We start from the raw sequence: 25,686 nt of genomic DNA, 5'->3' as shown, positions 1-25,686 counted from the left end.
CAAATATCCAAGTCAAATCGAATCGAAAATCAATATTCGAGCTATTATACTCAACTTGAATTCTTGATTATGCATCTATTAAATTGTTGCAACATCAATACTCAAGTAATAAATATTTGAGATGTGTTATTGATACTTTACTATATTAACTGTTTGAGAAATAGAGTGACAATCGCCACGATAGGGCATTAATACGATAATGTTGTTCATTCATTGCGCCATCAACATCCATACTTCTCCCTTCACCACTAATATTGTATGAATATTCGAATGTGTAAACTTCTGTGATCGAATTCATGAATGTGCAATTCATGCGTTTGATCACTCGGATTCAAGCATTTTAAAGAAAAATAAATAAAGTTTGGATATGGTGATATTTTTTTAATTGTGAAATACTGATAATACATATATAGGGATGTATTCATATTACTGTGCTGAAAACCGTTAAACAAGAAAACTAATTCTATCCATTTATTAGGTACAGTCTGATGGTTGATCTGGAAGCCACATGTAATTAAATAAATTAATAAAATATTCAAAAAGGGTAAGAATGGTAGATCACAATTGTACATGATTTCAAAATATGTTTTACTGCTACATGATGTAGCTATATCTGTACATCATGTTCGATTGCATTATTCAATCACGTATATACATTAATGTATACATTATCATGGGTATATCGTACATTAATTTTCGACTTATGAATTTGTGGATGGATATAGCATCCACAAATTCACAAATTCATGAATCGGAAAGTAATGTACGATATACCTATGATATTATCATGGGTATAGTAGTTCATGAGTCTAGGGTGTAGTACCATCATATTAACATAACGTTCACTATGCTCACGTGATCCGTTATAGGAGTTGGAGAAGGATTGATTTCCCGATTCTCTTTTGCAAGAAATCAACGGCCCTATACTCACGTGAAGTCATTGAAAGGCGTGTATGAGAACAATAATCAGATGAAAATAACTACGATTCTTACTCAATTTCATAAAAAATTAAATTAATAAAAACATACCTCTCGATCATCACCGACAGCGTCGTCGCCCCGATACAGTGGAGGGCGAAGACAACATTACCGAGCGAATGTGATCCGTCAGTAATATTAAGAATTTATTAAAATAATTAGTCATAGCAGAATACTCACTTTTGAAGCCCTAACTCTCAAAATACGTTTTTCTTTCAATCACCACGAGCTACAGCCACCGCCGCCACCGAGCTGCATCCACCGCTTCCGGCGAGCTTCAGCCACCGTCGTTGCCGCCGAGATTTAGCCATCGCCGTCTGCGATTGTTTCGTCTCCAACCTTGCCCCGGCGTGGATTGTTTCGCCTTCAATATTTGAATTTTGAAGTCGATATTTGAAGAATTAAGGTGAGAAAATTCGACTTACATTTCTTTCTTCCTTGTTTACCATTAAACTTCATCTTGTTTTAGAGTAGTTAAATTGAGTGGATTTAACACTTCATTCTCAATTGGAAAATCATTAATACGTGACATTTAAATTATAGAGATGGATTTTGGACACCGTCATGGCGGCGGAGTTGCCGGAAAATGGAAAAAGAGGCCCACAATTTTCACCGCACCACTCCTCCTCTTCACCTTCACAGTAATCGCCATCTTCATATCCTCCAAAATCTTCATCTCTCCTTCTCTCCTTCCACTTTCCTCAGACTCACGCCCTCCCCAATGCACCCACACTCCGGGAGACAAGTACCTCTGGTATGCGCCCCACAGCGGCTTCAGCAACCAGCTCTCCGAGTTCAGGAACGCTATTTTGATGGCCGCCATTCTCAATCGCACGCTGATTGTGCCTCCTGTTCTCGATCACCACGCGGTCGCCCTCGGTAGTTGCCCCAAATTTAGTGTTTTGGATCCGAATGAATTGAGATTCAGAGTATGGAACCAGCTAATCCGTGATCGCAGGCAAGTCCAGTTTTCTTAAATCATAGTTAGTTCTCCACATTCACTTCAAGTTTATATAATCTGACATCGTGATGACAATATGGATTATTGTGTTTGATGGATCCCTGGAGGCTCAATTTACGATGATTTGCCATTTATATCTGTTTATTTGATTTGATTCCTGATCTGTGATTTCTAATGATATGGTCTTTACATTTGGGGATCTCACAATTCAAAATAAATTCATCTCCTTCCAACTCACGAGTCACTTGCATCTAATGACATTATGCAAAATACAATTGGCTTGTATTGATAATATCGTAGGCTGTTTCACTGTATGAACTAGAGGAACACGTGAAGCAGACTGTGGTTAGGTAGAGAACACTGCTCCTCGAGCTGAAATTAGATATCAGTTTAGACATTCTTGCTTGTAGGTGCCTATTGAGAGATCTTTATTAATGATCCGAGTTGTGTTTCTAATTTTTGGCCTTGTGCTTACAACAACATGTGTGTTGTTGCCATTTAGTAGTATTCGTATTCTTCATAATCCACTATATACATGTATTTAGGATACGTGCTTCATATGTAACCTTTGGTTATAAGTGTTCGGTGCTATATATGATTATCCATCACAAGTTAGAGGTACCTCCATCTTTATTGCACTTTTATTGGATGAACCCTGGTTGTCATATTTCCCTTCACCTTAGGTTTATTTTCCTAAACCATTTGATATCGATTAGCTTACCTAACAGCTATTTTTGGCTAATGAGAGCTTTGCCTGGAAACCGAGTTATTTGTTTCTACTATGTCTTCATATTTTTAAACTTATCTTGATCCGATATGTTGAGTATGTATACTCTCATAATTTCCGGTTCCCAAAAACTAAATATGCCCACATATTACATGGAGCATTATGTTTCTCTATATGCATGCAGGTACGTATCCATGGCGGATATCTTTCATCTCTAGTGGCCACTTCAACTGTCAGGATTTTTGTGTCAAAGTGGTGTGACGTGAATCTCAGTTTGGCTTGCACTGCAGACTCAAGTATGCATTCATCAATGCTTGATAAACTAAGACAATGTGGATCTTTACTATCTGGATACGATGGTAATGTGGAAGCATGTTTATTTGCTTCTCAAGAAGATTGCAGAACAACAGTATGGACATACCAAACTGATGATGGGGTTTCGGATTCATTTCAAGCTGATCAATACCACATACACAGAGGAGTGTTGGAATGGAGAAAAATATGATGATGATGTATGTATTGTGCCCACGCGGGCGTTTCTACTGGGCCTGGGCCCTTTTTAGTACAAAAACACCCGGGTCGGGCGTTTTCGCCAGGTTCGCACTGCTCCGCGCAGCCTTTATCAAATGGTCATAACTTCTTCATCCGAGCACCGATTGAGACGTACAAAGTACTCACGCGAAGCTATTTCAAATACGAACATAACGGTGGTAAGATAAAAGAATTTGGACATTGTATTGATAGGCAACGAACACTTTGAATCAGACCCCACCAATTTGGCTCATTATGCCTTCATTCCGCATGTACATTTATCAACTAATATATAATAATTGATTTTAATGATTAATTGATAGATGATTTAAATATACAAATAGGAGAAATCTTAGAGTATAATTAACATTATTTGATTTACATCAACAATCACAAGAGATTATAATTTACTTGTGTGAATAGTGTTCTTTCATGTCCTAGAAACAAAAAATATCATACTCCCACTACTAATACTCTTAATTTTCGTAATTGGCTATTTTGAACATTTAATTGTAGTTTACCATTAAATTTCATCTTGTTTTAGATTAGTTAAATCGAGTGGATTTAACACTTCATTCTCAATTGGAAATCATTAATACGTGACATTTAAATACTAGTAAAGAAGAAAAGAAACATATAAATACAATAAGAATAGAGAAAAGAGGCAGCAGTAAACAAGAAACGTCGTTGTTTCTGAGGCACAGCATGGTGGGATGGGATCCATCCCCCTTCAAACAACGCAAAATCGGCAGCTTCTACATCTTCTCTCCGATTGTTCAAACCAAAAACCATCCCTAATTCCGTAAACACCACAAAATCAAAAAACCCTAAATCGGTCTCCAACTTTTATGCCATTCTCCGACAGAATCGAGGAAATCTACCCTGTGTTCGCAGGATCTGTGTTCAGGTGCTATCAATTCACAATCTCAAACACCAATTCTCCGACGAAACTCTAAATCTCTCGAATCTCGCCATTACTCCGATAGATTAGAGAAATCTAAGTCGCCAACGCTTACTTTTCACTCCTGCTCTCAAACTCACGGCCTCAGACACAATCCAGCAAAGGAACCATAATTACTCTGAAACTCACGCCTGGACAAACGACCACGGAAAAACAGATGCCGCAAAACGGAGACGAAATGCTCACCAACACTAGAAAAGGTAAAATTTTCTTCTTTAAGGTTCCAAAACCTTTTAAATTAAATGGACCCAGATTTCTATTAATTAGTCCATTTTCATTAGACAAATAAATTTTAGGAATCAATATATTGCATACTATCTGTAAATACATGTATCTGAATTTAGGGTTGACACATCTTGACATTACATGATTTTTTATTCGAATTATAGGGATCAATATATTGCCTACTGTCTACAAATTTATAATATGAACTTAGGGTGGCCACATATTCACACTATGCGGATTTTTTTAAGGGACAAATTGCAATTGGAAGTAAATCTTGGATGACAAATAGTATTATTTCATAATTGCATTAAGGGAACTAGTGTTAACACATGTGCCATGCACAAGACAAAAGATTTTTAAATAATTAAGATATATTAACTTAAAATAAAGAATATAAAGTAAATAAGTATAAAAATATATTTACAGATAAGAACTAATTAAAATAAGTATTTGTAATATTATAAACAACAACAAAAAAATATTTGTACAATTGTACTTCTGTCAACCCACTATCAATGAAACATTTCATATTTTAGCAGATGATTGTATACAATTTAATACTAGTATTTGATATGAGTGTAGTATAAAATATAAGAAAAAACAAAAGAGGAGATGTGTGGATGAAATACAATAAGACATACAAATAAAGAAAAATGTAATACTACTATTTACAAAAGAATAAAAAAAAAGCAAACTATTAGAAGAAATAAATAGTTTACCAGTTTCGATTAACAAAATCAACTCAATTATAACTATGTGTACTTCTAGTAATTTAAATATATATTTTTAAGTATTTTCAACATATTTAATTAAATTAATATATTATAGTATATAAAATTGTATATTACTACACACAACAACAATTAATTTTATTCAATATTGGTAGTTATACATTTTATCTTCCCTCTTGAATTGAAGTAACACCAAAATTTAAAAAAAAATGTTAGTGTGATGCAATATCGTTCTTGGTTTGAAATTGATATTAATTTAGTTTCGTTTTTTTATCATTATTATTTTGTAGTAATTTATAATTATTATTTGGTTTAGCCAAATTTAATTTCAATACTTGATAATATATTACATTCCACAAATATTTTGAAAAGTCTAAATAGAGAAATATGAGTAATCAAAGTGTCACGCCCGCCCTTTCTAAGGATAGAAAGAACGGTTGATCGCGACTGGGGTGAATATAAGAAGCGGGGAAGAAAGGGGGAAATAAAGGAATAATTGGACTTGGCTCGAAATAATGGAAATAACTTGAATATAATCAGAGTGTCATCTCAAAAAGTACATAAACTCGATCAATAGTATGTGATCGCAATAGAAAAACTGTTTTAGCGGAAGCGTTCAAGAGGGAATGACATCATGTATGGAGACACGATGCATCCAATCATCATTCTATCAAAGAACATACTCCATCTCTGCTCAACACCGCTCATCATCATCACTGCTCAACCAACACATAGGGAAAACATATGCAGAGTTGAGTACTTGATGTACTCAGTGAACACAAGCCAAAACGATTTTATAAAACACTTATGTCATGCCACCATTGAGTGAATCTCGGTCTTTACTTTAAAATATCGAGAAAACACTAAAATCATTTCAAGCACAAACTTTTGACTCATCTCCAAGTCCTTTTCAACATTATTTCAAAACACAACCATTTCTCCTAGTTTTCTTTGAAAAACTGTCATATCTGTTATTTCTGGTGCCGTGAAGGTGGCCACCTCCCACAGTCACAATAACCGGCCAACCAGCTTGGTGACTCACGGTCTCTGGTGTACACTAGTCAAAGTAAGGACACTACCCACATTGAGACCCGAATTCGATTAACCATACATGGCAACAACCACTTTAGATAGGTCTCATAGACCACATCTGAACTGTACATGGACTGAAAATGTGGCCACATTCCGAGTCCACTAGACCGGCCAAATCGAAGGATGGCTCCCGATCCATATGTTGTGTAAACTAGCCTGGGTGGACACACTCTCCACACCATACCCGAATTCGATTATAAAATAACTGGTCTAGTAGGGACGCTCCCCTTGCTAGACAAACAGATAAACATTTCTCAAGATAAAATATGGCATGACAAAATATTTCTATCCTCATTTCCTTTCAAAACCAGTTTGAAACATAACTCATATTTATCGGTCAACACCGAGCATCGAATAACATCATATTAACCAAGTCGAACATCGTATAACATCATATTGGCCAGGCCGAGCGATTCACAATCCACTCAAGAAGTTATACATAGCAACACATGGCAATCACTTCGACTTTAAGCACATATATCACATCATCATGGATTAAAAATAATAGTTTCAATCACACCAATTTCAATATAAGATAGACTTAGCACTTAATTCGTATTTAAACCGAAATCTCACAATAAAACTTTAGTTCGAAAGCCCATCTCGTTCGCTTAAAATGGTATCGCAACTTGAGTATTCCTCTTTTTGGATTAGAGTCTCACAGAACAAATCCCTTTAAATAACAAGGTAGTAACACAACAATCAGCGCGAGAAACTACTAATTAGAATGCATGCACCCTAATTAAAGTCTTTTATCTCGCTTCTCATCTTTCGCATATTTTCGATTATTCGGCCGGTCGGCCGCTCATGCTTAAAATTCCTCCGTTGGGTCCTCGTATTTTCCTCCACGGCGTCGAAATAAATTCTCAAAATTCTTTAAGCGCGTGATTAAATTATCGCACCATTTTTCCTTCTCATTTATTTTATTCGGGCTCGGGAGAAGATCATTCGTACATCGCAAATTATTCTGGGATTTAATAATTCCCCATGATTTAAATTAATTTATTGGGCCAAGACTTAATTATTTTACTTGGCCCACCTTATTTCTCCATAATTAAAAAAATTGAGCCCAAACACCCAAAGCAAAAAAGGAAGGAGGCCCAAAAAAGGAAACTCCTTGTGCTTGGCAGAATCGACTTCTGTCAAACATTGTATATTCGTTTATTTCCGACAGAAGTGAAACCAGATTGAGATATGGATTGTTGAGAGGATTACCTATGAACCTGGATAATTAGAGCAAGAATTACCGTTCTCCTACTCTCTGACTCTCTCGGCTCCCTCTCTCTTTCTCTACTGGTTTGCTAGAAATCAAATTGTGATTATGATGTGGATGGGAATTAATTGGGTGTTTTAAGGATCATTAGTGGCTGAATTAAAATCTGTGATTAATCCTAATTATTATGATTAATGTGGCTAATTATCAGACTGCACTGTTGAAGGGATTTCTGGAGCAGAGCTTGAAGAATGAAAACAATTCTGTTGAAACAAAAGATTTTTATTGTTTAGACTCAATTAGTTGAGAGGGTGTAATTTATTTAGTTGATTTGGACTTGTATCATTTTCTATGGCCCAAACCCAAATATAACGTCTCTCTTTATTAATTAAAGTTGACAAAAACTGCCGTCCCGTTTTCAACAGCTATTAAAATTGGCCAACGCAATAAATTACTAATATTTAGTGTTATTCTAAATACAATTCCTAGAGTCATAATCAAGAAATCTATATTATATTTTAATTATATCCTATTAATAGTTAAACTATAAAATCTATAATTCATTAAAAATCCATTAAAATCTATGGTATACATATATAATTAAAAAAATGTAAAACTCTAGAAGCCCAACTAAAGCCCAAATAATATACTTGATGACAAACGATTTTCTAAACCCTTGGAATATCGTCCATTTCTCTCTTCCTCTCCCTATCGGCGCTGCCAGACCGGTGGCTTCTTCGTTCCTCGCCGCCCGCCGAATTCGCCAGCCTAGCTGTGGTGATATCCCGCGGCTCTCTCGGCCAGCAGCTGCCCACCGCCGCCCGCCTCGCCAGGTTTTCTCCTTCTGAGCTTTCACTTTCCATGGTAGATTCTCCACATCACAAATCTGGACTGCTAATTTTTTATTTGTCTATGAAAATGGATTATTGTTTGATCACGAAAATTGGGGTCAAATTTGCTTTATAATTCTTCCAAATCTTGATTGGTAAGCTATTATTTAATTGGACCAATTTTCTATCCAATGCTTGTCATTACTCAAAATGATAGCTTCACATTTTCCCTCCAAAAAGGGCAATATTGCCTTTTAGTAGTATAGATTGCAATACTTTTAAAATTTCTGATTTTAGTTTGAAAAATGAATTTCAGACATATAACTGCTGGCAAAATTTGTGGTCAGTTTGTTAATTTGAGGTCAGCTTGATAACATTTTATGCCAAAAACTCGGAAAACTTAAGACAAAACAAATTATAATTTGATTTACATTATTTGATCTACATCAACAATCGCAAGGGATTATAATTTACTTGTGTGAATAGTGTTCTTCATATCCTAGAAACTAAAAATATCAAACTCCCACTACTAATACTCTTAATTTTTGTAATTGGCATTTTGAACATTTAATTGTAGTTTACCATTAAATTTCATCTTGTTTTAGAGTAGTTAAATTGAGTGGATTTAACACTTCATTTTCAATTGGAAAATCATTAATACGTGACATTAAATTATAGAGATGGATTTTGGACATCGTCACGGGGGCGGAGTTGCCGGAAAAAGGAATAAGAGGCCCACAATTTTCACCAGCTACAGAGCACCTCTCCTCCTCTTCACCTTCATAATAATCGCTATCTTCATCTCCTCCAAAATCTCCTTCTCTCCTTCTCTCCTTCCACTTTCCCCAGACTCACGCCCTCCCCAATGCACCCACACTCCGGGAGACAAGTACCTCTGGTATGCGCCCCACAGCGGTTTCAGCAACCAGCTCTCCGAATTCAGGAATGCTATTTTGATGGCCGCCATTCTCAATCGCACGCTGATTGTGCCTCCTGTTCTCGATCACCACGCGGTCGCCCTCGGGAGTTGCCCCAAATTTAGGGTTTTGGATCCGAATGAATTGAGATTCAGAGTATGGAACCACAGTATTCAGCTAATCCGTGATCGCAGGCAAGTCCAGTTTTCTTAAATCATTGTTAATTCTCCACATTCACTTCAAGTTTATATAACAATATGGATTATTGTGTTTGATGGATCCCTGGAGGCTCAATTTACGATGATTTGCCATTTATATCTGTTTATTTGATTTGATTCCTGATCTGTGATTTCTAATGATATGGTCTTTAAATTTGGGGATCTCACAATTCAAAATGAATTCATCTCCTTCCAACTCACGAGTCACTTGCATCTAATGACATTATGCAAGATACAATTGGCTTGTATTGATAAAGTCGTAGGCTGAATGAACTAGAGGAACACATGAAGCAACCTAGTTAGGTAGAGAACACTGCTCCTCGAGCTGAATTAGATATCAAATTAGATATCAGTTTAGACATTCTTGCTAGTAGGTGCATGTTGAGAGATCTCTATTAATGATCCGAGTTGTGTTTCTAATTTTGGCCTTATGCTTACAACAACAAGTGTGTTGTTGCCATTTAGTAGTATTCTTATTCTTCATAATTCACTATATACATGTATTTAGGACACGTGCTTCATATGTAACCTTTGGTAATAAGTGTTCGGTGTTATATATGAATATGATTATCCATCACAAGGTAGAGGTACCTCCATCTTTATTGCAGTTTTATTGGATGAACCCTGGTTGTCATATTTCCCTTCACCTTAGGTTTATGTTTCTAAACCATTTGATATCGATTAGCTTATCCAACAGCTATTTTTGGCTAATGAGAGCTTTGCCTGGAAACCGAGTTATTTGTTTCTACTATGTCTTTATATTTTTAAACTTATCTTGATCCGATATGTTGAGTATGTATACTCTCATAATTTCCTGTTCCCAAAAACTTAATATGCCCACATATTATATGGAGCATTATGTTTCTCTATATGGATGCAGGTACGTATCCATGGCGGATATAGTTGATCTTTCATCTCTAGTGGTCACTTCAACTGTCAGATTTATGGATTTCAGGATTTTTGTGTCAAAGTGGTGTGACGTGAATCTCAGTTTGGCTTGCACTGCAGACTCAAGTATGCATTCATCGATGCTTGAGAAACTAAGACAATGTGGATCTTTACTATCTGGATACGATGGTAATGTGGAAGCATGTTTTGTTGCTTCCCAAGAAGATTGCAGAACAACAGTATGGACATACCAAACTGATGATGAGGTTTTGGATTCATTTCAAGCTGATGAAGAATTCAAGAAGAAAAGGAAATTTTCATTTTCGAGGACAAGGAAAGATGTTTCTAGGGCCCTTGGTCCTGGATCCACAGCTGGATCAGCCACTGTCCTGGCCTTTGGGAGCCTATTTACCGGACCATATAAGGGATCTGAATCGCATATTGACATCCATGAAGCTCCAAACGATCAAAGGGTACAGTTAGTAATTCAGAAGATTGAATTTCTTCAATTTGTGCCTGAAATCTTGAATGCTGGGAAGAGTTTTGCACACGAGACGATTAGCGCTCCGTTTCTTTGTGCACAGCTTAGGTTATTGGATGGTCAGTTTAAGAACCACTGGGACGGTACTTTCCAAGTATTGAAGCAAACCCTAGACTCGTTGAAACAGAAGGGCACTCTCCCAATACATGTATTCATAATGACAGATCTTCCCCGGGTTAATTGGACTGGAAGTTATCTGGGGGATCTCGAAAAAGACTCTGATGTTTTTAAGCTGTTTGTTCTGAGAGAAGACGACGAATTAGTAGCTAAAACTGCTAAGAAACTTGTAAATGCAGCATATGGATTGAAGCTTCAATATGTTTCAAGCAGTTTTGATGGAAGAGAGCAACATTGCAGTCCTCTATCATTACCTGATATACTACTATATGTCGAAGAAACTATCTGTGGTTGTGCTTCTCTAGGTTTCGTTGGGACTGCTGGTTCAACCATTGCCAATAGCATAGAATTGATGAGAAAAAATCATGCATGTTCATGATGAAGATAGAAGAATGTGAGACAGTATTAAATGTTGATTAAACCTCATTGATGGAATCAGAGATAGAAGCAAGACTCAACAAAGTATAAAGGATCCTATAAGGTCTCCAATTCAGACAGTAGAAATATGAGATCACCCCATCATCTGAAGGCATGATGCAGTGACTGAGTTGCAGGACTTGAAGAAGAACCAAAGTGATACCACATGAATTTCCAGTTCTCAACAAAATGGCAGGCATCTCCCTTTTGTAGTCACTCAAATACTCTCTCATGACCTCCTCCACAAAACTTAGATGATGGAAGTGGAAGCTCCTCACTGAGGGTCATCCTTACTATCACAAGAGATTTCCGATAGTTGCCAGAGTCAAATGAGAAGGTAATACATCTTTGTGTGCTTATAATTCTTCTGTTAGCATTCGTGATACATAGGTTTTAACTAGTTGAAAAACATTCTTAATTGTTACCATGTGTTTCTTCCTTCAAATTTAATGAAAAAGAGGATTAATTCTTAAGATATATGTCTCTCTGTCTCTGGGCCATGACAATGGAATGTGATATTCAGTAGGTAAAAAGGTAGAACTCATGTCCAGTTGATCCTATATTTTCCTTTAGAGCGATCCTTTTTTTGTGTATGCATAAATAATGTTTCGGTGTCATACTTTATTGAAGTGCAAGGCACACTAAACTGCTACTTTTTTAATCTCTGGACCACATGCTATGACATTGAGAAACTCTTATTACTATACAAAAGTAAACTATCAATATTAAAGAAACATATTAACAGAGATATTTTAGCACAGGACATAGCTATGTAGTGGTTTCCATATCAAAGTATTGAGCTGTAAACATCAACTTAATCAAATCTGAAATATCTTGCCTGGAGTATTACTTTTTTCCTGGGGCCACATATATGTTATATGTATGCGTAGTGGATCCAAAGTTAAATAAGAGGGCCATTGTTTATTGTTTTTCTACAACATTTTTATTGGATGAAATATTATTATATATTTTGTCGCAAAAGTATTACTACTAAATTGCTCATTGCCTCCCCAAATGGTCCCTTAATATCTAAAAGCAGTGTGGAAGAGAGCAATTTGCTGCTGTTGTCTGTTGAATTACGAGTTTTCTTTCTCGTTCCACTCTCCCTTTTTGTGGAAGGAATGAGCTTATGCAGTAAGATACAGAGTGGTTGAGTGAGTTATATTTTTATATGCAGAATGGTTATACTATAATATAAGGCGACATACACTTTTTAGGTTGCTTCTTGCAATGTTTATTCCTTCCTTGACAAAGCTTATTCTGGTGACTTTTAACGATTTAGGTGAGATCCAAGACACACCCTCTTCATATGTATATCCATTAAATTAAATCACAACAGTTTGTTGGCTTCTTCATCTTTTTTCTTAGAGAATCACCCCTGTAATTTGACTGCACTTTATATCAACCAAAGTTGAATGGCATATAATTTTATTGTATGGTTTTGGAAAAGACCAGTCTTCGGATTCTGTTGCGTGCTTTTTTAGACTAACACCGCGGTCATTAAAGTAATTATTCCTTTCATAATCTTGTTTTAGCATAGTTTATTGGGTTCATTTTTAGACTAATACCGCGTTTTAGAGCTCATTAAAGTAATTATTCCTTTCATAATATTGTTTTAGCATTGTTTATTGATATCTTTTTTGCTTAAAAAATAAAGGATATTGCCTCAAAATTTTTTCAAAAATTTGTTTTTTTCGCCAATTTTGAACTTGACATGTAATATGACAAACTTAAATAATTGTTGAATTTTTCCACCAGCAATAAACTTTAACTACATTAAAATGAAGTGAATAACCATATCTAGCTTCTAGTGACTAAGTAATCGCATTGTAGTAACAAGTAACTATCATTTTTCAATGGTAACCATATCTTATATGATGTAATAACAAATAAAATGTAGCCGGATTTTGTTGCTAGTGGAAAAAATTCAATAACTCTTTAAGTTTGTGATATTATACGGCAAGTTGAAAATTTGTGGGAACAAATAAACTTTTAGAAAATGTCGTCGATATCTCATACATAAAGTAAAACAAACCTACAATTGTGGTCTGTGGAATTGCATGTTCAGCAGTTAGCAAAATCCCTTGTTTTCTGGACTTTTTTGTGTGGAGCAACAACATTATTCTTCATTTCTCTACTCAATCCTTATGAAAAAGGAAAACAAAAATAAACCTTTACCTTCAAAATTCAAATACAATCTCCAATTAACTGACACCTTCAAGAAAAAATGTATCCCCCCAAAAAACAAAAAAATTCAAATACAAAAACCAACTAACTGATGTAATTACACATTCAAGAACCCAAAAAAACACAAAAACAATCACACTCTGTCATGAAAATCCTATCTAAAAAACAGGATAAATACAAAAAAACAAAACATTCAACTGAGAAACCTCAATTTATTGTCATTGTCTCCATTTATATGATGATGATCAGAAGCAGCAGCAGGAACCCACCAAACCCTCAAGCTCTTATCAAGACTCCCACTATACAACATGAACCCCCCGCCGCCGCCAACCCTGAGCGGCGACGCCTGCAAACACTTGACCGGCCCTTGGTGCCCCCTTATCACCATATGCCTACACACCCCACCCCCCACCTCCCTCCTCCACACACACACACTCTTATCCGCCGACCCACTGCACATCATCCTCTCCCCCATCAAACACAAACACAGCACCGCCGTCTCATGCGCCCTCACGTCACAAACCCCCCTCCACCCCTCGCCGCAGCTCCACCCCATCAAGCTCCCGTCCGAGCCACCCCCGTACACAAAACCCTCAGTGACCACCACAGCATTGAAGGAAACATCCTTGTGCCCCTCCAACACCTTTCTGCAAGAATGCTGCCCCTTTCCCCCGGGCCCCCTCGCCCACACCTTGATCCTCCCGTCGGCCGAGCCCGAGTAGACCGTGCCTCCCCTCGCGGCAATGCTGTTGATGGCGTCGCCGTGCGCCTTGATGGACTCGAGGCATTTAAAATCGGAAACGCGCCACACCTTGATGGTCTTGTCCCAGGAGCCGGAGTAGATGAGGCCGGCGGAGACGGAGACGGCGAGGCAGGAGATGGTGTCGGCGTGCTCGATCCAGAGGAGCTTGTGGTGGCGCCGCGTCTGGACGTAGTTGCTCTGCTTCATGAATTTCCCCAAGTAGTCCTTGGTGGTGGGGAGCGTGTCGATGAGCTTGAACACATTCTCGGAGCTTCGGGAGACCTTCCAAGCCCTAATTCGGCTGTCCTGGTGCGCGGTGAAGACTCTGTTTCCGGCGGCGACGAGGGCTTTGACGGCGCCGTCGCCCTGGCCGAATTTGGTGAATTGGCGGAGATCGGGGTGCTGCCAGACGATGATGTCCTTGGCCTGGGAGGCGCTGAGGATGAACTCGCCGCAGAGGGCGAGGCAGGAGACGGATCCGACGTGGCCGGAGAGGACGGCTAGGGATTTGTAGGATTGGGAGGAGGAAATTGGGGCGGAGGCGGCGGTGAGCTTGAATTTGAAATCTTGGAAATTGTATCGGAATGAAGGCGCGGGGCTTTCTGATTCGGCGTCGCTGCTGTTGCTGCTGCTGCTGGTGTTGCTCGGCGTCGAGCTTGTTGATAGCAATGGCGTGTGTTCTTGAAGCATCATTTCCCCCCTTTTTTGTTGATTGAACGAATTGAATTGAATCAATAAAGTGGTGTATTTTGCATGAAATGAGAGAAACAAGAAAGGGAATTTCCAAGTATATGTAGAGAGAGAGGAGCGGAGATGGGAGAGAAAATGGAATTTTCATGGGTTTTTTGGGCTGTAATTTAATCGAGAGGGAAAGGGGAGGGGGCGGTGCAACGGCTACTTTGAAAACTACCGAATTTTAGAAAAAGGGGTATTTTGGGGATTCCGCTGTATTTCCTTCTTTTTTAAGCTGGAAAGAACTCACTATAATCGTTTAATAAAGAAATTGGGATGTTAACATTGATATAGTATAGGCTAGACTGACCAATTATGGGCTGCCAGCTAATGGTGTGGGGGTAAATTAGTGAATTGAAATGTGGGATTACTTTGAGTTGGGGTTTTATGGAAGGAAGTGGACAAAGAAACGAATACTTATGGAGTTAGTAGTCTTGTGAATTGTAATTAAGTCGAATTGAGTCCAACATGTCATTATTTGGATTTGATTGGATTAACGTATCATTGTTGACTTGTTGTTAATGTTATTTTTACGTTTGAGTGCAAAGAATATTTATATAAGATGCCAGAATTCAGGGTGGTGATGAAGATGTTAGATTGTTGGTGATCGAGTTCTAATCTAGGGTTTAGAGTTTAAGGTTAAAGTAATGAGGTTTGACAACTATATCCACAAAGTCATATGTTGGCAAATCTAGGATTAAAGCAATGAGGCATCAACTACATTGATCCGACTATAGCGACTAAGTCATTTATTTACACATATATTGTACATTGTACAGTGGAGTTAGTACAAATAAAGCAGACGATGGGTGGTGGGCATACTTAACTTGTGCACTTCACGTCTGTGTCCATCCCAAAAAAATAAAATATGTTTGTTTATCGTAAAGCAAAAATATACATATGCTTAAACACGAATATACTAAGTCTCGCATCCCGTGAATTTAAATGATATACACATTGCATTTTTATCACATAAAATTATTATGTCTACGTTGTCACTCTGCATTTTTAGTCTTGTAAACCTTTGTTAAGTGTCGCATGCCACGGGAATAAAATGCATGATTCATATTTGAATTTATACTAGTGAGGTGTGTGCATGATTCCACTAGTGTACAAATTACAATACATATCATTTTATGCATAATCATATATGGAGTACTTATTATACATTTTTTAATATAATTAGTTATATTTTGTGGATTGAGCTTTGGTTTGAGTTTAAAATATTTGAAAATTCAAAATAAAAGGAAGATCTTCATCTTTCAATGAATTTCATAAATTAATCTTGAGCGATTTTGGTAGTCCATTAAAATGTTGTCTTGTCGTGCTCATACCGTGAAACTTAAAATGGATTCACATGTTTAGTACTCCTATTTTAATTTGGTGTTCAAAATTCGAAATCTGAGTATTTTGTTACAAAAGTTTCTTTTAAAATTTCTGCCATCGCCCCTGCCCCTGAATTCTTATATTTTACTCATATAATGTTTCGAAATAATTTTGTACTATCAGTAAGAACAGTGGGAAACATATCATGAATAAATTATACCGTACATAAATAACAGTAGGGCACCATTTTGAGAATATTCTCTATCAATTTTAGAATAATATTAAGTCAAAATTCCCCATTCTTTATTCAAGTCAAAAGTACTGACATGAATTCTCTCATTCAATTTATAATACTATCAAGTTGGTGAGACAACAAAGTAATTATATAAATTTTGGTTAGACACTTTCTTTGAATACACCTATTTTTTTTAAAAAAAAGTTGTGCAAAAGTGCCATACTATATTCAAAGCTTTTGGTTTGGTTAACTGGACCACGTACAAACTTGAATTGAAATGCACACATTTTTACTTGCAAGGTACAATTCTATGGTTTTATACTAGTACTAGTATGGTGGACCAATGTTACCAAACATTGTGTATGTATATAAAAACTAGTACTATTGTATTTTAAAATTAACCTCCCCCTTCTTCACGCGTGTTTCTTGATTTTGGAGACTTTTTCTTTAAGGTAAAATAAAGGCACACTTTTTTTGTGATTAAGTTATTTGTGAATATCTAAGTTGTAATACTAATGTTTTAGATCTATTTTTATTTGCAATTAATTTTCGACGAATTCATTTCATCTTGGCTAGTTGAAACTTGAAGTTGCATACTAGTATATCATTTAGTATTCGACTATTTAAGTCACAGAAGTATTTCATGTATCAATTTCAATATTAATTTGGAGGTAATCGGAAAATATGTGGAAAACAACAAAACTTAAATTTTGTGGCTTTTTAGAAGTTTATTTTTCTGTTCCTGTGCAAAAGTAGAAATTGATGAAAATAGTTCTTATATTTGGACACAAATCACATCGTCAATTTATTCTTTTTTCTTTACGGTTGTCAAAGTTTAATGTGAAATTTAATTTCCCTACGATCTAACTTAATCTTATAACGATCTAATTTATTGGGCCTAACATCTTATTTCGGAACTATGAAGCTTAAATGATATAAGGCTCAAAATATTTGTAGGTATAATTATTAATATTTCCACAAAGCATTTATATGTATCATGGATTTTTTTTTTTGAAATCTATCTATATGGCGTAAGTTTTATGTTGCATACACTATTTCAAAAAGAACTCCACATAATCTTTAACTCTGCTGATTATTTTCTAGTTATTAGATCAAGGGTATCCACCAACAAACTCATATCTATTTGTAGACACGGGTGGGACCGCTGATCTAACGATTTAAAGCTGATTTTAACTCCTTTTTGGAGGTTATATATTTTAATATAAGTAATTAATTATTAACGATTTAAAGCTGATTTTAACTCCTTTTTGGAGGTTATATATTTTAATATAAGTAATTAATTATTATAGTTCATAGGCACGGCTTAGGTGTGTTAATTATCCAGTTCACGGTAGTCCAAACTCTAATTTCATTTTTTTCAAACTCAATTCTTAAAAGCCCAATTTTTGCTCTATACCATTTACCTTGGTTTCTTCTGAGCCCAGTTTTTTTATGGCCTAAATTTCTATACACCAAATACACACACAAAAAAACATCTTCATTAGATAATTTGGAGGTACTCCATATAATTCTACTCTCAATTGGATTGGCCTATTGAAAAGAATATTTGTTAAACGCAAAAATGTGGGTGAGTCTAGATTATTATTCCCTAATTAGGCTAACAATTTAATAATAACGTAAGAGGCACGCAATAAACAAAAATTAGTCAATCTCAATTTTGGTTAGGATTTAATAATCGGAATGCACGGTACATCCCAAATCATTGATGCTGATTTTTTTCTGAATCTAAGCTGCTATGATGCGAAGTTGATTTGGATATATTGATTTTCCAAATGCATGTAACGTGATTCTTTCATATTCCATTAACTCATTTCCTCATATCTCCCATTTGCTAATTTTTCTCGTCTTCTGGTTCCATTGTTATTTTATCAAATTTGAAACTCTGTTAGTTATACATAGAAAATTGTGATGACATATAGCTCATTATGTTTGAGCCTTGAGGAATTGGCTTCTGACATTTTGTTTTGCTTTGCTTAGAATTCCAACGATTTGGTCGAATAATGATATTGGGTGCGAGTGTGATGGTTTATTTCTTGGATACAATCTTTTCAATATTAATTAATACTAGTATCTTTTTTAGAAGATTTGCATGTTTTTAAGGGCTGATAGAGTATACTATTTGGAACAAAGAAAAAAATAAATGACCTAACTTTGACAGTATGTTATAAAATGCTTGATTCTTCCTTATTGTCTCTCCAAACAGTATCTGTATATATTTTTGAGGAGGTTCATGAGTTCTACTTAGATTAGGAGTAGTAATTTCTAATTACTCTATGATTTTTTTAACTTGCAGAGTAGTTGAATTAAGTGGAAATCCATTTAATTATATGCAAAAAGCAGGTAGAGGATCTGTCATCTTCTTAACTATGATAACTTAAGCTCCACATTACCACTTTTATATGCAAACTCATATTCTAATAATATTTTACCCATAGATAAAATAAAATAAATCTAACTAGTCTTACTGGGCTAGTAGACTCAAGCCCATGAGTCAGATGGCTTTAATATCTAATGGACTTGAATCTGCCCACAACTAAATTGATTAAATAAAACAAAAGAAAAAAAAAACATCATAGTTTCATTTCCTATGTAATACTAACATTTAAAAAAAAAAAAAAAAAAAATTCGTGGACCACTTCAATTTTTTGGGTAGCACGAGAGAAAAGATGGCACATGTTTTACTTATATTTTGTAGACAATGAAATATGGGCCACAAGAAGTGGCATGACCATGATCATGGTTTGCCCACTTTCTAAACTAAATATGGATTCACAAATTCTAAAAACATTTGGACTACTAAATATGGATTCACAATAAATGGCACAAAAAATAAAATTGTAAAATTGTTATATTTATCTTTTTAAATAGCAAATAAATATATTATTGGTTCACTTTCAAATTATTTGAATATACAATACTATGGAGTACAATAATCAATACGTTCGGACAATTGAAACATCACATTAAATTGGATTTTGATAGCATCTCATTCAAATTGAGTTGGGCAACGTAAGGAAGCGTGAACAAACTACTCTATTTTTGTCCTCAATATAATTATATATATACCGGTTTTGAGGAGTACGTTACGTTATATGACAATATTAATATAGTATGTGTGAGTTGACTTTTGTCGAAAGCCGCATTCCTAAAATAAAAAAAATAAAATAAACCAAGTAATTAAACATAACACAATTTATTTAAAAGGGTGCACATGGTGGCAATTCAAGAAATTGAGGAGGAGAACAAGCTACAAAACGACATGGCACACATGATCTAACGACATCCCACACATGGGTTACGATTCTTTAATTAGTGACAAAGATTAATTTAGTGACATAGATCTAAGTAACATGGGCTACCAATGTATGTTCCACCATGTTTCTTCAACCTTCCTTTTCATCACCACTAATTTGCATACTCTCACTTTTCTTATTTGTAGAGAGGATCGAATTTGCTTTTTCTCTTATTTGATCATGTGTTTGTTACGATTAAACAAAAGGAATTATATTTGGGATGTCACTAATTTGATTGAATGTGAATGCATGTGTTTCATTTTCATATCCTCTGATTTAGTGCGATTGAACTTGACCTCCTCGAGTATCACAAGTGTAATTTTTTGAATGGGTCTTGATATATTGTTAGATCGTCGGTGCTAATGTAGGGATATTTAGGAATGTGTTGAATAATAACAATGATATAATAATATATTTAAGTGGAAAACAATTCGTACATGTGGCTCCACCACTATATTGAATATGTGAATAATACTGTGTGATCAAGCTTTTTTATTTGGCTTCTCAAGCATTGCATACAGCTAGAAATTATTGTCTTTCCCTAAAAACTTACTACTATGCAAATAATCGAAAAAATCATGAATTTTACACAAATTCTAGTTTGTTCCGTAATTTTAAAAATTAGCCTAAAAAACTACTCTCTCTGTTCCATAGTAGTGGATGCATCTCTTTTCGGCACGGAGATTAAGAAAAGTTGTGTTAGGTGAATTAAGTAAATAAATAATAAAGTAGGAAATGAAAAAGGTAAAGAGATGTAGAAAGAATAAAGTAAGAGAGAGTAAAGTAGGTGGGTAGAAATGTGTTGACTTTTACAAAAAAGGAAATGACTCTACTACTATGGAACGTACCAAAATGGCAAAATGACTCTACTACTATGGAACGGAGGGAGTATAAGGTTTTGAATTTGTTTGCAATTATCACATGACGAGTTTTTTAGTGAAATTATATCTGATATGTCAACTGTAAAATTATAAGTGGACATTGCATACATTAATTTAAAAGAAATTATCTATTCATAAATGAACAATATTCTTTAGTTTCTTACTCCATCCACTCCATAATAGTAGAGTCATTTCATTTTGGTATGTTTTATAGTAGTATAGTCATTTCTCTTTTTAGTAAAAGTCAATACATTTCTTCTCACTTACTTTAATCCCTTTTAGAGAAGTACTTTATTTTCTCTTTATCTTTCTATCTTTTTCATTTCCTACTTTATTTTTTCTTTATTTAACTTATAATACAATATTTTTTAAATTATATGCCGAAAAGAAATATTTCCACTACAGCAGAACGGAGTGAGTACATATTTTAATATAGATTACCACATAAATGTAAAACTACATTAAATGAGCATTTATTAATGGGACTATATAGACTAAAGTCATAGATTTATATTGTGGTCATACCAATCGAGTAGGTAGATGCGTACGTTTTATTTGAGAAAAATGACATTCCTTGGAGGCCCTTCTTTTGTTTGGTTTTGTTTATGTTGGAATATTTATTCATAACATGACAAAACTGTGAGGTCAATGATGGAGTAATTGAAATCCAGTCTCTGCATATGGATAAGGGTAAAATTCATCAATTTTCACCATACTTTAATTATAGACCTGTTTCATAACTCAGTTGTTATTACAACGCAATTATCTGATGAAGCTTTAGCCATATATTTGTTTGAAATGCTGAAGTTAGAAATTTCAAATACTAGTAGTACTAAAAAGTAAACATGATATTTTCCCACACACTAGCATAATTATAGCATTCGAGTAATATAAGTACTCCCTTAGGCGAACTCATACCATTTTTTTTCTCATTCATCCTTTAATATCCATAATCCTTTTACTCATTCCATCACTTTCACTATTTGTGGATTTCGTTTTTAATTTTTAAAATATTTGTTGCATGAATAATTTAATTGGCAATTGTGTATACTTATGCTATGACTTTGGGGACAACATGTATTTTAATTTAAGTTGGTAAAATATGAGAGGAAAAAAAATAATTAAAATAATATTAATGGATAGTGAAATTCACATTAATTGAAAGAATATTAAAGGATGGTGAGATTCACATTATTAATTGCATAAAAATATTTTTAAAAGTAGAAAATAAACCAATTTTATGAGACAATAATATTAATGGATAGTGAGATTCACATTAAGTGAAATAATATTAATGCATGGTGAGATTCGCATTATTAATATTTTAAAAATAGAAAATAAACCAATTTTGTGAGAGAGACCAAAATGGTAAGACGCGACTATATTTTTGATTAAATGTAATATCTTAAATAATTTATATGTGAATTAAATTGATTACAGTTATTTTTATTTAATTAGGATTTACATTTATAAGTTAAAAGCGTACCTTAGACGTGGCTGGGTGCGGCGTGCGCAAGGCCCGAACAGCAGAGCAAGAATGACGTTACGTGCGGTTCCTATAATTATGAGCAGACATTGAGAGAGACGTTAGCAATAACAGCCGTCCAAATGGTGGGACCACCTATGGTTCGAGACTAGTAAAATCACACCTACCATTTTCTCCGCCCGCATCTTCATGTGGGGGCCGCCGTTACCGTTCTGTTTTAACGGCCGCTATACAACGTGGAGAGGTGTGGGCCCGCTGTCGTCACGTACTCTTCATGTCATACATTAATTACTTGCATCAGTATTTAATTTACGAATATTCAAATTTAATATAAGTACTAGTATGACACAAGTTAATAAGAAAATTATAGATTTCGATATTAAACAAATGAAATAGGAGTACATAAACTAATTAATAGAAAGTCAAACCAAGCAAATGTTTCGTGTTTTAATTAGCTGTGTGGGGAGTATGATTTTAGCCAATTCGGAATCCAGAATTTCATTATTTTTAAATTCATCTTTATTTTTTCTTTCGAAATTTAGGAGAGGGCCTCAAGTTCATAAATTTCGAAATCAAGAATTCATCATTTTTTTTTCACCGTATTTTTAATTCAGGATTGTTTTAATAATCTAATTGTTGTAGGCAACACACTAGGATTTGGACTTATGGATATTGGGAGGAAAAGGAGATTTTGAGAATATAAAAGCTTGCATGAGATGAGATTATTTCCAAAAACCCAACAACAAAAGTTAACTAAGGTGGGGTTATAAATGACTACACATTTATCATAAAAAATATTATTTGGCCAAATTTTGATCGAACTCACGTTTTTTTTTAAAAAAATACCAAGCATAACAAATTTGCAACCATCCCAACTTTTTTAATTTGGGCAAATACTCATTGATGTGAACTGAAAATATCTATATGAACAAAATGAAGTCATCTGATAATGCTATTTAACAACATTACATTATTACAATAAGTCTTTTTTTTTAGTTTTTGGTTCTCTTTCCTTTGGTTTTTTCATTTAATCTCTCGTACATCTCTGCCTTTCACCGCTACTTCTCTTTCTTCTGCTATGTCGATAAGAGAATCATGTTAGAGGGTAAGTTAGAGAAGAGACGTGGAGACTGGAGGGAAAGTAACAATTTTATTTAAAATAATATAAATGAAAAGAAAAATAAATACGTACTTATTTTAATAAAAACAATGTCATTTTGGTCATTCACAAAGATATCATTTTTGCATACGGATGAATCAATTATGAAATTCATTTTGAAATCTTGGGGACATGCCGAAATTCGACCATATTTCGTGATTTAAATGAATTAGGTCATTTAAATTAGTACACACGTACCATTGTCATTCAGATTTGTACATATGGTCTACAAAATACTATAAATAGAATGATTGCGAATTTTTATTGTTTCATTTTTGAAAAATATGAGATTAATCAGAATTTGATCGATTATTTATTATACAATTTAGTTCTTAATAAATTGACAATATTTTATAATTTGTCTCATTATTTTCCATAAATGTACTACTATGTGGCAAATTTCTCATTTATAGCATCATGTCGTAATAATAATATACCCCTTAATAGTATATTAAAACTTATGCCATCTCTAAGAAATACTCTCTTCGTCCCATAAATTTTATCATACTTCGATCGGGCCCAAGTTTCTAGAATTGTAGTGGAAAATGAGTTAAAAAAGTTAATGGAATGCGAGTCCTATTTTTATATACTACCATTAGTTTTATACTAATAAATTAATAATAAAATGTGGGTGAGAATGAGTTTGTGGAATAAAGAATCCACGGTTACGAATGATAAAATATAAAACATGATAAATTTTTTCAACGAATGAAAATAGAAAAATATAACAAACTATTCGATGAGAGGACGGGCGGAGGGAGCAGTAAACAACGGGGAAAACTGTCATAATTGGTACACGAATTATCAGTAAAGAGGTTTTTAGTATAGCTAGATGCTTTGCTTTTATTCTGTGCTAATCATTCTACTTTATGGAACCTTGTTACTTGATCCACTCCCATGTCCATCGAATAAAAGAATAAAGTTACATAATAAAAGCAGAAAATAATTATACAATATTAGTGGAAGAGTAAAAATTACTTCAAATAACAAAAAAACTATGCACTCAAACCTTTTTCCTCGATTGAGAATCATTGTTACCATCTTCTCCACACTACCCATAATTAAATTGCTACCTTTTGCATTGCCATTGAAAATTGACAACACAGTATATATTTCGTATTTAAAATATTTACAAAAAATTGTGGATGTTTTAAGTTTTGTTTGTTAATTTTCAAGCCGAAATTTATAATACACGAGTTTATATTACCAAATAATTTGAGGTGGAGAGTATTGACAAATTAAAATTTGATTTGTTTAGGTAATGAATAATGCTAAACTAGTTCGAACTAACTTTTGATGCTTATTCGATATCTGAATAGCTCACACGTAATTTAGTTCATTATATATTGCCTAATTATACCTAATTGTTTTTCCTATCCTTAAGATAATAGTGTATATTTTGTTGCATATACATTTTTAAATTTGCGGTTATATTGGAAAACGATGTTTTGGTTGTTCAAATTCGTGTGCTAAATTAAATTAAACAGAAAATCAATGCGTGTCTATTTATTTGGTTGTTATGTTGTATGCTAAAACAAAAATCATACTTCTATCAACCAAATCCACTATCTATATATAATGATATTATAAATTACTATAATGGTATTTAGATTATGTAGATGTCGATCGTCGTTACTTTTTTCGACAGAGAGATAATAATATAAAATGATTAATCATACTGTGAATCATATTTGTAGTATAGTGGTAAACAACTATGATTGTGGCACATAGTAGTAAGCAAAAAATACCCAAAAAATTAAAATAGAGACTGATTATTAAAATGTCACAAATTTCATTGGAATGTCAATTCCGTACCTAAGTGTTTTTAATTGGTATAAGATTTGTCACTATAGTAACAGTTTTAAATTAAGACAATTCATTTGGGTGATTAATACAGTTTGAAAATTTGTTTACTACAACAAATGCCATTGTTCTACCTATATCTTACTGCAAAATTTCGTTGACCTTTAATTGCAAAATATAAACTTTTTAATTTACTGAACTCAAAACATATAGTACTATTCAAATTGCAACTTATCATATAAATTGATAGTATTACTTTGGAAATATGTAAAAATCTTTTATAAATATATAATACAATACACGCCACAATGAACTCGAATACAAGATTAGACATTGTCAATCTACTCTAAATTCTGTTAGATTTTATAACGTACTCCATTAATTGATTGTATTTATTTTCATCCATAAAGATTTGAGTGAGTGACATTTCCCATTTTCTATTTTCCGACGGTCGAAATTCGTAAATCCAATAAA

General features: G+C 34.3%; 3 protein-coding genes across 7 annotated transcripts; 2 read left to right on the top strand and 1 right to left on the bottom strand.

The window, feature by feature from the left end:
• Positions 1–1,153: 1,153 nt before the first annotated feature.
• On the top strand, positions 1,154–3,513 carry LOC125219408 (O-fucosyltransferase 30-like). The gene is made up of 3 exons (XM_048121381.1): positions 1,154–1,384; positions 1,522–1,936; positions 2,851–3,513. The coding sequence occupies exons 2-3, from the start codon at positions 1,524–1,526 to the stop codon at positions 2,882–2,884; spliced, it is 447 nt and encodes a 148-aa protein (XP_047977338.1). The 5' UTR covers positions 1,154–1,384; positions 1,522–1,523; the 3' UTR covers positions 2,885–3,513.
• A 344-nt stretch (positions 3,514–3,857) lies between these two features.
• Positions 3,858–12,783, top strand: LOC125219407 (O-fucosyltransferase 30-like). 5 transcript variants are annotated; one of them, XR_007176128.1, is made up of 4 exons: positions 3,858–4,358; positions 8,928–9,360; positions 10,265–11,684; positions 12,630–12,783. XR_007176128.1 is itself a non-coding variant. In XM_048121380.1 (3 exons), exons 1-3 carry the CDS (start codon positions 4,316–4,318, stop codon positions 11,307–11,309), a joined length of 1,446 nt encoding a protein of 481 aa, XP_047977337.1. In that variant the 5' UTR covers positions 3,858–4,315; the 3' UTR covers positions 11,310–11,820. The 5 variants fall into 5 exon arrangements, 4 of the variants coding, with proteins under 4 accessions (XP_047977337.1, XP_047977333.1, XP_047977335.1 ...); XM_048121380.1 differs by lacking the exon at positions 12,630–12,783 and having other exon boundaries at positions 10,340–11,820; XM_048121376.1 differs by lacking the exon at positions 12,630–12,783 and having other exon boundaries at positions 10,265–11,820.
• A 712-nt stretch (positions 12,784–13,495) lies between these two features.
• LOC125219677 (protein JINGUBANG-like) lies at positions 13,496–15,116 on the bottom strand. Its single transcript, XM_048121720.1, has one exon. The coding sequence runs from the start codon at positions 14,967–14,969 to the stop codon at positions 13,728–13,730; it is 1,242 nt and encodes a 413-aa protein (XP_047977677.1). The 5' UTR covers positions 14,970–15,116; the 3' UTR covers positions 13,496–13,727.
• Between the last annotated feature and the right edge of the window lie 10,570 nt (positions 15,117–25,686).

The sequence above is a fragment of the Salvia hispanica genome, chromosome 4 (assembly GCF_023119035.1).
Source record: "Salvia hispanica cultivar TCC Black 2014 chromosome 4, UniMelb_Shisp_WGS_1.0, whole genome shotgun sequence".
Taxonomy (NCBI): Eukaryota; Viridiplantae; Streptophyta; class Magnoliopsida; order Lamiales; family Lamiaceae; genus Salvia; species Salvia hispanica.
The sequence above is the reverse complement of the archived record's forward strand: the minus strand, read 5'-3'. Positions and strand labels throughout refer to the sequence as shown.